General features: G+C 45.1%; 1 protein-coding gene across 1 annotated transcript; it reads left to right on the top strand.

Annotated features, from left to right (window-relative positions):
• Nucleotides 1-854: 854 nt before the first annotated feature.
• On the top strand, nucleotides 855-2,568 carry LOC142741049 (cyclin-dependent kinase 5 activator 1-like). Its single transcript, XM_075850444.1, has one exon. It carries the CDS (start codon nucleotides 883-885, stop codon nucleotides 1,708-1,710), a length of 828 nt encoding a protein of 275 aa, XP_075706559.1. The 5' UTR covers nucleotides 855-882; the 3' UTR covers nucleotides 1,711-2,568.
• Nucleotides 2,569-14,294: the final 11,726 nt, after the last annotated feature.

Below are 14,294 nucleotides of genomic sequence, written 5' to 3'. Positions count from 1 at the left end.
GCGGTTTTCTTAATCTGCAGAATGTCAATTGTATTTTCGTAATCGCTGCTTTTGTGTTGTGGGATTTCCCCATTAAATTCAATGGGAAGTAAAACCTGCAGCAAGTAGCAGATAATGCGTTTTTTTGCGGCGGAATAGCAGCGATTCAGCCGCAAAAAAAGTGTGTACTTACCCAGAATTCTGTGTTTCTTCGTCCAGCCTGGCCTCTTTGGATGACCTTTCCATCCATGTGGCCGCTGCAACCAATCACAAGCTGCAGTGGTCACATGGGATTAAGCGTCATCCTAGGAGGCTGGTCTGCAAGACTTCAGAGGGTAAGTATGTGTTGTTGTTTTTTTACGAGCAGTTTTCCACAGTCGACATTCCGGACAAAAAAATGAACCACAATTTGGTGCGATTTTTTTTCAGTCGAAATTCCCTGCAACCACCAGGGAGGATACACTGTGTACCTTTATGCAGTGTCTCCGCCCTGTGTGAACGTAGCCTAACAGGGACAATAGTCACTATAACAGGGTTCATATACCCTGTAAATCTGCAGCCCCAGTTACATTAGAAAAGTCCCCCAAAGGTCTTTTTTGACTTTCTAGGGATAGACCATAATAACAAAATTTATTTGGGGATTTGCCTTGTTCTCCTCTGGAATACGAATCTTGGCATCATCTGTGCATATTCACAGCACACTGCATATACCCATGACCCATGAGAGCAGACAACTTTTAAGGCTGAGCTGCCCATAGGCATAGACGTGTTCTAATAAAAGGTTACATTTTTTTTTCCTACATTTGGTTAAATATTGCAATGTGTTTTTTCATAACTAAGAAATAATCATCTGTTGTAACTTCATCTACAGAAATAGAATCCAGAATCTAGACTTCAATAATCATGGGGAAAGCTTTCAGCTGCTGCAAGCTGGTTCCCGATGTAAAGAGCAAAGTAAGAGTGAGCCGCCATGAAGACACACAGAAAACAAAGAAAGGAAAAAACCACCACGAACCAAGTAACAGTTGCAAGTATAGTATTACTCCAGTCATCAGTGCTGATCTGAAGGAGACTCTGACAACTACTAAGCCACCAAGCGTCAAGATGGACTCAGAATATCCAGTCCTCAAAGATCAAGTGTCCACTCAAGAGCAACAAATATTTAATGTTCCACAGCGCATCATACTACACACATACACCAAGAAGATCCTAAAATGTTTAGCAGACTTTCTGTGCCGGAGATGCTTCCAGCTGTACCACCTTTCCCCAATAGATGTAGTAGAGTGGATAACAAGCATAGACAGACAACTTCTCCTTCAAGGATGGCAGGGCCAAGGATTTTTAACATCAGGCACTGTGGTGTTCCTGTACATGCTTTGCCGAGATGTCATCTCTTCCCAGATAAGAAGTGAGAAAGAACTAAAGGCAACCTTGTTAACATGCTTGTATGTGTCATATTGCTATATGGGACACCAGATCTCCTACCCACTAGGTCCCTTCCTGGTAGACGGCAGAAAGGAGACCTTTTGGTACCAATGTCTGTCCATCATTGCTCACATGAGCTCAAAGATGATGCGTCTCAATACTGACCCAAAGTATTACAGTCAGATGTTTGTGAGCCTTAGAGCTGAAGGAAGACAAGCAAACGAAAATCTTCTGATGAGTGGACTACCTGGAATGATGGCCAGAGAGGAAAGTTCACACGGATCATACTACACTTTATATCTCTGAACAATATTCCATCAAAAATAGACACCACTCCAATGGGAAGCGAAGCTTCAGTTTGTGGTAGCTATTAAAGAACTAAAACCTTCTCCTGGAACCATCGTCTCTACAAACTGCCAGGAAGTGACATGTAATCGGCCAACAACAGAGCTCTCAAATGTAATTTACTCTCCCAGCGCCGGTCTCTATCAGCAAGGATCAGTCTCAGTAGAGCAGTCCATGACTACGCACTCCTGTAGAGCAGTCTCTTGGCCTTACATGCAGTGGGAGGGACACTTGGTACTCAAGGCCGAGGTTTTAAAATGTGCACTACCCCCCCCCCCCACCCTCTGCCATGTCTGGACCAATCTTAGTCAGGTCTAGGAGCCAGCGCCAAAGTTACAAATCTCTGTCCTTGATACATGCTGTCGTATTACTACTTGGATACATGCTGTCATGTTACTACTTTGGGTACATGCTGTCATGTTACTACTTGGGTACATGCTGTCATGTTACTACTAGGGACTGTGTGCATATTACCCTTTTATCACGCTAGGTTAGACTAAAACCTTTTGCTATAAATAACAAGACAAACTACCACTGAACTTTTAAACGTGGGTTGACATGGACGGTCGGCCACACCTTTATTTATTTCTTAATTTAATATTTTCAAAATATATAGCTGTAAACCATTATTAATGAACCCGTATGCCAGCCCGCCTAAGGCCCGCCTGTAGGTCGTACTTTTCCACAAATAGCGCCTGCTGTGACATAAAATCCACAAACACTCTGAGAAAATAAAACAATGACAACCAAAAAAGACCATCAAACAACATATTGGACTCCAACATTGAAGTGTCATGAATAAACATAACAAAAGCCAAATTGTATGCGGTTTCCTTTCTTAGTTTCATCAATCATTTAGCCTTTTTTTTTTTTTTTAAACCGTTATTTTCCATTGTGTTATTCCACTTTTTTTTTTTAACATCCTTTTTTTTTAATTTTCTTTTATTTTTATAAATATATACATAATTTCTCTTTTTTTTTTTTTTTTTTTTTTTTTCATAAGAGAAAAAAATTGGGAGGGAGGGTGGGAAAAACAGGTAAGTGTACACACGATTCTTTGGCAATACAAATCCCTGAGTGGTAACAGCCAAAAGAGGAAGATTGTCCTCCCTATCTGCCATTATAAACCCTAACCTTGGAGGGTGTGTAAGCTGCTCTATAACTCCCACCAAAACGCCCCCATGGGCGGGTGCCCCACTGCTATAGGCTCCTTATTATAAACAACCTATGGAACGAAACCCACCTAGCTTAACGTAACCAAATTAACCCCTTTATTGCTACCCAGTCCTGGGTACAACGGGCAATAAGCCTGAGTGCCTTCAAGACTGTGTGCATATTACCCTTTTATCACGCTAGGTCAACCGAAACAGAGCCTCCTCCATACCATTCTGGAGCACGGACAAAAAGATATCTAACCCGATATCAGTGAGGTGTACCCCGTCTTGTAGCAGCAGACACCGATTGTCACCTTCCAACTGCCGGTGTCTAATCACCACACCTCCACCAGCCCTGACATACCTGGACACCCTGGTTTTAAGCAGCCTCCTGCGCCTTTTAATTGCCGCCTCATCACGGGCCCCTTGCCAAACCGCCCTGGGAATGACCTCAGACCACACCAGCACCAATTCGTTAAAAAACAAAGTAAACCTCTCAAAGTCGGACTGGATCAGTGCTATGAGCTCACCCAAGCAAACGGAACATAGGTCATTCCCCCCGACATGGATAACCAGTACCGTAGGACCGACTCGTCCGCTTATGGCCACCACCTCGGGCAAGACGTACAGCCACCTCAGGCCTCACAAACCCCTCCAATGAACGTCGGCTCCCAGCAGACCCAGCGAGAGACCTCCTGGTCGTATTGCCGCTCTTCGTTCTGCCCAAAAAACGGAAGAATGATCAAGTATCCATATAACGTGGCGTGAACCTAGAACGAAAACAATAAGAAGCTATTGCAATATTAAATCTGGGCGGAAATAACTGGCAAAACAGTCAGAGCGCCACCGCCCAATGCGCCGTACCTCCTCATCAGATAGGCCCAAGCCACTGGATGTGGTAGCGGCTCCAATGAGGAACGAATGTGTTCCGAACTCCATGTGGGGAAAGCCAGCATGAGTTAACGCTGAACGAAATATAGACGTGAATTGAAACCTAGTGAGTGGTTTACCATTGGCATATGACAAGAATTGCGTACCTGACGCACGAACATTTCTATAAAGTGTGACGGCCCAGACAGGGCAGGCCGGACCGGGAACCGGTCTCAAAGATACCCAACACCCTTTGCCAAAAATGTCTGTCTTCGACTTCCGAATACGGAAACGAACCCCTGAATTGGACAGTGCAATATCGTCAGCCAACAAACCGCCAGGCCGGGTAGCCAGGTAGCCGCTATCAACTCCGAGATACGTAAAGCCCCAAAAAAGGCCAACACAAAGGCTGCTTAAAAAATAAAGATATTTCGAAAGGGGAAGAACAAACATGCTCAAGGGCCTGTAACAATTTTATGAGAATTGGGAATTGGGCTTCTCTTTTAACCGCGGACTTCTTCCAACCCTTTAGAGCCTGCGGGCGGATTTACACGAGCGTGTGCGTTTTGCAGGCACAAAAAACGCGGCTTTTTACACCCGCAAAAGGCACTTGACAGCTCCGTGTGTCATGATCATATGGTGCGCGGCTGCATGCTTTTCGCGCAGCCGCCATCATTATGACACTCTGTATGTTTGTAAACAGAAAAGCACGTGGTGCTTTTCTGTTTACATTCATAGTTTGACTGCTGTTGCGCGAATCACGTGCTTCCCACGGAGGTGCCTCCGTGTGGCATACGTGATTTTCACGCACCCATTGACTTCAAAGAGTGCGTGATGGGCGAAAAACGCTGAAATTGAGGACCTGTCGTGAGTTTTACGCAGCAGATTCACGCTGCGCAAAAATCACTGGTAGTCTGCACTGACCCATAGACTAGCATAGGTCCGTGCGATGCACGTGAAAAGCACGCGGGTTGCACAGACGTATTACACGTTCGTGTAAATCCGCCCTAAAGAAAGATTTGGTTAAATCTGGCCATGCGCGCAATTGAAATAAAAATGCCAGACCCTAAAGGTTACGCTGCGCTACAGCCCCTGAGACCCCACGGTCATATAACCTAGACAGGTACACCAATACATAACCAGGTAGGGTAGCGTCGTCAGGACCCAGGGGACGGACCCCAACAACATCCAACCACTCATTCCACGCCTTACCGTATGTAGCCCAGGTAGAGGAAGCGAGGGATGACCTTACGAGGGGGACCAGCTGAGATCCAGCATCCTCCACAGCGTATCCGGCCAGCTGGCCCCTTCCAAGTCCGCCCATGGGCAGAGGGAACAGAAAACCTGCCAATTAAAACGGGAAAGGGCGTCAGCAACATTATTTTGAACATCTGGAATATGTCGCGCCCTAAACTGAATGTTGTGCTGCAAGCATCTAAGCACCAAATGCCTAATCAGAACCACTACCGGCATTGAAGTGGAAGTCAAATGATTCATCGCATGGACCACGCTTGCATTGTCTGACCAAAACACCATGGATGAATTAGCTAACTTATCACCCCACAATTCTATTGCAACTATGATAGGGAACATCTCCAGCAAAGTTAAATTCTTGCATCAGCCAGGAAGGCGCTATGCTTCAGGCCATGGGGCCGAACACCAGGAAGGGCCCAATATAGCCCCAAAACCGGCTTTTCCCGCCCCATCCGTAATGACTGGGCAACCGAACGCCAGCCGTAGATAATGACAGGCGACGCGAAAAAATAAGTTTCATGGGCATGACTCTACTGGCGAACACTAACAGACTTAACAAGGATTGAACCTGCCGGAGCTGTAATTTCTTAGCCGAAATGGCCGCTGTCAAATGCAAGCGCAATTTGATGACTTTGTCAGCCGGTAATCGGAAAACCATCTCCGAAGAGACAATTTTTATACCAAGGAAGGACAACACTGTAGTAGGGCCCTCAATTTTCTCTTCGGAAAGGGAGACACCGAAACGGGCTGACAAACTGCGAAAGGAATCCGGCAATAATTGGCACAGCGGCGACGCAGCCGGGCCTACGAAAAATAAATCGTCCTAGTAATGCGTAGCCGATGTACACCCTGAAAAGTCCTTCAAAACCCATTCCAAAAAGGAACTAAAAACGTCAAAATAAAAACATGAAATTGAACAACCCATAGGGAGGCACATATCATAATAAAACCGTCCAGCTAACTCACAACCAAGCAGGTGAAAACAATCCGGGTGAACGGGTAATAGCCGAAACGCCGATTCGATGTCCGATTTGGCCATAAGGGCTCCCTGCCCCCCTTGACAAACTAACTCCACCGCCCTGTCGAACGAGACATACGACACCGCGGACAGGTCTTTATCTATGCCGTCATTGACCGAATCGCCTTTAGGGTAGGACAAGTGGTGGATCAAGCTAAATTTTCCCGGCTCTTTAGTGGGTACCACCGCTAACGGGGATACCCTGAAGTTAGAGAAATGTAACTCAGAAAAAGGGCCGGCCATCCGGCCGAGCTCCACCTCCTTGTTCACCTGGTCTATAAGGGTATGGATGTAATTCGGGCGTTTTTGCCCCGAATTACGTCCGAAATAGCGGCTCAATAGCGTCGGCAAACATCTGCCCATTCATTAGAATGGGTCTTACAATGTGCTGTGAAGACGGTCTTTTTTTTTTACGCCCCGTTGTCAAAAGGCGGGGCGTAAAAAAGACGCCCGCGTCAAAGAAGTGCCTGTCACTTCTTCAGACGTAAATGGAGCCGTTCTCCATGGACTCCATGGAAAAACAGCTCCATTTAACATCCGTAATGGACGCAGCAAAAAGCGCCTCAACATGCCATTACGGCTGAAATTACGGTGCTGTTTTCTCCTGAAAACAGCCCCGTAATTTCAGCCGTTACGGACGCTGCCGTGTGAACATACCCTCACAACCGACGGGAATTCTCTGGCGGACCATAAATTACTGGAAAAATTCGGTGCAGATTTGTAAATAAATGGGATAAAGAACCCGAACGAAAAACCAGTCCTAATTAGGGCGGCCTCCCCCATCTTGGGGTAACGGTCTAACCAGGGGAGCATCTCTAGGACGCGTATTGGGGCCCTCAACCCTACCCATACTGTTGGGACGCGGGACCTGGGCAGTCCGCCGGTTACAACGGACTGCTGGATGGGAACCCCCACAAGTTGAACACTCGTGCTTAAATTTGCAGGAGCCATAGAACTTGCTTTGCCCTTCATTGAAGAGCCAGCAAGTCCCAGTAAGCTTGTTGTTTTGAGCCCCGACCCCGGCGGAGGAACCGCCAAACGCGGATGGGGAGGGGGCTGCTGGTTGAAAGGGACGCTGAGACATCATGAGCCTCAACCAAACATCTGTAGCTTTTGTATCCCAACGTACCTCTGGCTTTTGCGCCATACGTCTACGGAACTCCTCATCGTAGCGCCACCAAGCGGAGCCCCCATGCGACTTATATGCGCTAAAAATAGTATCCAAATAAACGAACAGTTGAAAAGACTTATCGGGGAGCTTCTGCGAAAACACGCAACCCAGCACCGCGAAAGCCTGCAACCAGTTATTAAACGTTCTTGCAACCCGCGATTTGGACGGGGCACCCCTTTCAAAGCGACGCTCCTTATCAATTGTAGCCGAATCCACAGACACCAGGGACCAAATATCAATATAATCATTCCTTGCTATTTTTTCCCTGGTGTCATCCGACAAATGCGCCCCCAAGGGGGGGATACCACAAAAATAAGTATCCCTGAAGGCGGGCAGCGACGGGGATACCATGGACTTGGACGCTTCCACTAGCGTTTTTTTGCCTCCACCTGCGAAGTGGGAACGGATGGAGCCGCCGGAGCCCCCACCAACAGGGATCGCAACACATGTAAGACTTCTGCATCAGATTTTCCCCCTGAACCCCAAGCCCGAAAGCAGTCATACTCACCGTGTCCTGTAGCGGATACCGGGACCAATGACGATGATGGCGCCGGTGGAGGTACAGGTGCAGTGGGTGCTACTGGCTCCTCCGTAATGATCGGCCTTGCTGAGTGACAGCGAGCAGAGAAGCGGTTGCTATGGCTAAGTCTGTCATGGCTGCCCTGCGGACTGCCGTGGTGTGACGACCCAGTGCGTGAGCTCCCAGTTTGTGAACCAGAAGACGACCTTGATGAAGATCACCTATGCCGTGTACGACGTCTGGTCGATCTGCGAGATGAACGGCGTCTGGACGAGCGGCGAGAACGAGAACGGTGGGTCCTAGTCGTCCCCTTGAGTAAACTGAAGAGGCCCTGCAGTGTTTCCTGCCGGGACATAAGCTGGGCCTAAGCCCGTGGGTATGACCTGCCCAGGCTGTATGGGGGTAAGTGGTGGTGGATGAGGCTGTTGCTCCCAGCGTAGCTCCTGCTCGCAGGGGAAAAAAATCTTCTCCACTGTCCCCAACTGAGCCAGTGTCCCCATCGTCCAACGGGGGGTGGGGGGTGTGAAAGTGTCATGCCACCCCCATGCTGCAGAACCTGGGAGGGAGTGCTGCGTGGCTATCCCCCCAGGTGTCCCACCTTTAACAGGCCGGCCGGCTCCTGCTGCTGGGTTGTGGGTGGGCATGCTCCGTGCAGCCGCCGGGCGAGACCTAACGCGGCCCATGCCGGTGGGAGACTGCAGACCCGGTGAGGGAGGAATAATATCCTCGTCGGGCTCTGTCTGCACTTCCCGCGCTACTTGCGGCGAGAGTGGGGTCTGCGCATGCGCGGACCCTCTAGCCGACAGCGAGCGAACTGTACTGTCGCCGGAGGGTGAGAGACGAGCTGGCGGCCTGGTGCTACGGGAGGAGCGACGCGCAGGGAGTGTGGTGGGCAAAGAGGACGCTAAAGCCACATTCTCTTGTATAAGAGACTGCAGCCACACTGACCCCTCTTCTTGCATCCTGGTGCGGATAATCTCTTCTAGCTCCTGCCGGTCCATCACAAACAGGTAAGTGTACACACGATTCTTTGGCAATACAAATCCCTGAGTGGTAACAGCCAAAAGAGGGAGATGTCCTCCCTATCTGCCCTTATAAATCCTAGCCTGGGAGGGTGTGTAAGCTGTTCTAAAACGCCCCTATGGGCGGGTGCCCCACTGCTATAGGCTCCTTATTATAAAAACCTATGGAACGAAATCCACCTAGCTTAACGTATTTAAAATTAAGCCTGGGTGCCCTCAAATACATTCTGTCATGTTACTACTTGGGTACATGCTGTCGTGTTACTACTCGGATACTTGCTGTCACGTTACTACTTGGATACATGCTGTCACGTTACTACTTGGATACATGCTGTCATGTTACTACTTGGATACATGCTGTCATGTTAATACTTGGATACATGCTGTCATGTTACTACTTGGATACATGCTGTCATGTTACTACTTGGGTACATGCTGTCGTGTTACTACTTGGATACAGTCTGTCATGTTACTACTTGGATACATGCCGTCATGTTACTACTTGGATACGTGCTATCATGATACTACTTGGATACATGCTGTCATGTTACTACTTGGATACATGCTGTCATGTTACTACTTGGATACGTGCTGTCATGTTACCACTTGGATACGTGCTGTCATGTTACCACTTGGATACGTGCTGTCTAGAGATGAGCGAACTTATCAAAAGTTCGGTTCGGCTAGTTCGCCGAATTTCACAAAAAAGTTTGGTTCGGACCGAACTAGTTCGGACCGAACCTGTCACTTCCGTGCGCCGAGCATGCTACTGTCCGGGGTGCTGATAGAGTTAATGGGCTGCACTAACTCTTTCAGCAACCTTGACAGTACATGCTCGGCGCGCGGAAAATACAATTTAAATGTAATAAAAAAATAAAAATTATACGTTCGTACTTACTTTCCTCCTGTCCGGCCTCCAGCGATGACGTTTCATCCCTTTCGCCGCTGCAGCCAATCACAGGCTGTAGTGGCGGTCACGCACGTCAGGATGACGCTTCATCCCACGTGACCGCCTCTGCAGCCAATCACAGGCTGCAGCGGCGACATGGATGAAACGTCATCGCTGGAGGCCGGACAGGAGGAAAGTAAGTATGAACGTATTATTATTTTTTTTTGGGCATGTATGTATGTTGGCATGTATGTATGTATGTATGTATGTATGTATGTATGTATGTATGTTGGCATGTATGTATGTTGTCATGTATGTATGTATGTATGTATGTATATCTGTGCATGTATGTTGGCATGTATGTATATATGTGCATGTTTGTATGTATATTTGCATGTATATATTTGCATGTATGTATGTATGTTTGCATGTGTGTATGTTTGCATGTATGTATTTTTGCATGTATGTTGTCATGTATGTATGTTGTCATGTATGTATGTATATATGTGCATGTGTGTATGTATATTTGTATGTATGTATGTATGTTTGCATGAATGTATGTATGTATGTTTGCATGTATGTGTGTTTGCATGAATGTATGTTTGCATGTATGTATGCATGTTTGTATGTATATTTTCATGTGTATATGTATATGTATGTATGTATGTTGTCATGTATGTATGTATGTATGTATGTATGTATGTATATATGTGCATGTATGTTGGCATGTATGTATATATGTGTATGTATGTATATTTGCATGTATATATTTGCATGTATGTATGTTGTCATGTATGTATGTATGTATGTATATATGTGCATGTGTGTTTGCATGTATGTTGGCATGTATGTATACATGTGCATGTTTGTATGTATATTTGCATGTATATATGTTTGCATGTGTGTATGTATGTTTGCATGTATGTATGTATGTTTGCATGTATGTATGTTGTCATGTATGTTTGTATGTATGTTGTCATGTATGTATGTATGTATATATGTGCATGTATGTATGTTTGCATGTTTTTATTTTTGCATGTATGTTTGCATGTATGTTTATATATATATGTGCATGTATGTAATTATGTTTGCATGTATTTATGTTTGCATGTATATTTGTGCATGCTTGTATATATGTATGTATCTTTGCATGTTTGTTTGTATGTATGTATGTTTTCATGTGTGTGTGTATGTATGTATGTATGTATGATAGTTTGCATGTATATATGTGTGTATATTTGCATGTATATATGTGCATGCTTGTATGTATGTTTGTATATATGTATGTATGGCCATGTATGATACTGTCTGCTGGCGCCCTGTATCTAAGTCAACTTCACGGCAGGCTTCTATACATGGTATAACAGTCAGTATCACACATTAAACTGAATCTAAGCCTACGACATGTTTTATTTCATTTTTTTTTTTTTACAGGTTTGGTGTTTGGACTACGTCGGTTTCGAGGACTAATTAGATGAAGTTTTTTTTTCTACAATAAAATGGTTAATGAGGGTTGTGTTGGGGGTGCTTTATTTCAATAAAATATTTTATCTATATCTTTGTCTTTTCAAATTTTATTACTACCACTTTAGTAATGGCCGCTGTCTGAGTGACAACATCCATTACTAAGGCTAGGCTTAGTGTTAGCCGGTGCAGAGGCTAACACTAACCACCATTATTACCCCGGTACCCACCACCACCAGGGGTGCCGGGAAGAGCCAGGTACGATCCAGTACCCGACCATCTGTTGTGATGGTCGGGCTCTGGGGCGGCCGTAGGCTGGTATTATGAGGCTGGGAAGGGCCAAAAACAGTGGACCTTCCCACCCTTGTAATGCTAGGCTGCTGCTGCTGTGTTGTATCTGGCTGGTTATAAAAGTGGGGGGGGACCCCACGTCATTTTTTTAAATTATTTATTTATATATTTTTTTTTTTTAAAAAGACATGGGGTTCCACCCAATTTATCATAACCAGCCACATACAACACAGTGTTATTAGCCTGGGAATGGACAAAACCAGTGGCCCTTCCCACCCATGTAATGCCAGACTGCTGCGGCCTTGTATATGGCTGGTTATTAAAAATGTGGGGGACCCGTCTATTGCTAAATTTGTTAAATTTTAAAAAAAAAACGACGTGGGGGTCCCCCCCATTTTTATAACCAGCCCGATACAACACAGCAGCAGCAGCCTAGCATTACAAGGGTGGGAAGGTCCACTGATTTTGGCCCTTCCCAGCCTCATAATACCAGCCTACGGCCGCCCCAGTACCCGACCATCACAACAGATGGTCGGGTACTGGATCGTACCAAGCTCTTCCCGGCACCCCTGGTGGTGGTGGGTACCGGGGTAATAATGGGTGGTTAGTGCTAGCCTCTGTACCGGCTAACACTAAGTACCGCCTTAATAATGGACGCTGTCAATCAGCCAACTGCCATTATCTAGGCACTAATAAAGTTTAAAAAAAACCACAAAGACAATTCTTTTTTATTGAAATAAGAAATCCCCAACAAAACCCTCGTTAACCATTTTATTAAAATTTGAAAAAACGTAGATCTACGCAGTAGTCCAACGAATCGAAGATGTAGTCCAATCGGTACATCAAAATCTGCAACAACATAAAAAAACAGTTATCAATGTGAACAATACCAATACTTCTACTCATATAAAACAAGATTAGGTTTAGAAAACCATACCCAATAGAAAACCCAACAATAAATGCGATATCAATATCACACGGTGCCAATTCTGAAAGATATATATGTAAAACAAAAAAGAAAAACTATATCAGAAATATAACCAGGCACTCTTGGGTCATTGAAAAATTATGAAAATTTATTTTATTATTAAAACTCCAATTATTTAGAAAATATAAATGTATTCACACAATTTAAAACATTTTGTCTCCTGGCCAGGAAAAGGTTACATACAGATACAAAATATACTGATAAGTAGGAAGCATAGATGTACACCTTGTTTTCCCCACAAATCGGGGTAAATGGCAAGAAAATAGATCCAAGAAAAAATCGCTAGGTTGAATTCACACCTGCGTTTTTTTCCCCTTGCACATACTTATGTGTATTTCCTCCAAAAAATGACAGCAATTCTTGTCAAAAGAGCGTGTAGTAGATTTATGAGGAAGGCCTTCCCATATATGAAAGAAGCATACCCCTATAAAAATAAAGCTGTCATTCAGTAAGGGGTTTGTATTTTTTATTTGTGTGTGGCTCTCATTCCTCCCTTTCAAGGATCAATCTTGCCTCAGGGATCAGGGGTAATAGACTTCTACTCACCTATACACATATATACACGCACACACAAACAAACAACCATACACAGACACACACATATATACACAAACACAACAAGATATACACACACACACACACACACACACACACATAAACAGACAAACACACACACATATACACGAACTCACACATATACAAACAAAAACACACATATCCAAACACGCACACACACATACACGAACAAATATACACAAACACATATACAAACAAAAGCACACATACCCAAACACACATATACACAAACACATATACACAAACACACCCATATATACACACAAACACACACCCATATACACACATATACACAAACACACACATATACAAAAACACACACAAACATCTACACACAAACATATACACAAATACACCCATATATACACAAACATATACACAAACACATATACACAAACACACCCATATATACACACACACATATACACAAACACACATATAAAAACAAAAACAGACAAAGTCACATACCCAAACACACATATATACACAAACACACACATACACAAACACGGTTTCTTTTAAATGCTGCTGGGGAACCCGCTCGATCCACTATATAAGGCTGCGCTACAGTGCAGCATTTAAAAGAAACAGGATCCTGACCTGTCCATAGAGTTTAAGGCAGCACAGAGTATTTCAGGAGATGAGCGTGCAGATTCAGTGCTGCTGTGAACTCTGCTCTTACCATTACGTAGCTCTCAGTCTGTTACCTCTCCTCCACTCCTGTCCTCCAGAACACCTTCACATGATTGGCAAGTCACCACGTAATGGTAAGAGCAGAGTTCACAGCAGCACAGAGTATTTCAGGAGATGAGCGTTCGGATCTTGTGCGGGGTGGTGACTTGCCAATCATGTGAAGGTGTTATTGAGGACAGGAGTGGAGGAGAGGTAACAGACTGAGCTACGTAATGGTAAGAGCAGACTTCACAGCAGCACTGAATCTGCACGCTCATCTCCTGAAATACTCTGTGCTGCCTTAAACTCTGTGGACAGGTCAGGATCCTGTTTCTTTTAAATGCTGCACTGTAGCGTAGCCTTATATAGTGGATCGAGCGTGTTCCCTAGCAGCATTTAAAAGAAACAGGATCCTGACCTGTCCACAGAGTTTAAGGCAGCACAGAGTATTTCAGGAGATGAGCACGGGCAGCCGTTCGTTTTTCCGAGCCGTGCTCCCATTATGCACACGACCATAAAAACACCCGTTATTGCGGGTCGTAATTACGACCCGCAATAACGGGCTCATAGACTTCTGTTAGCCACGGGTACCTTCCCGTTTTCTCACGGGAAGGTGCCCGTGCCGTTAAAAAGATAGAACATGTTCTATTTTTTTA

Source organism: Rhinoderma darwinii, chromosome 2 (assembly GCF_050947455.1).
Source record: "Rhinoderma darwinii isolate aRhiDar2 chromosome 2, aRhiDar2.hap1, whole genome shotgun sequence".
NCBI lineage: Eukaryota > Metazoa > Chordata > Amphibia > Anura > Rhinodermatidae > Rhinoderma > Rhinoderma darwinii.
The sequence above is the reverse complement of the archived record's forward strand: the minus strand, read 5'-3'. Positions and strand labels throughout refer to the sequence as shown.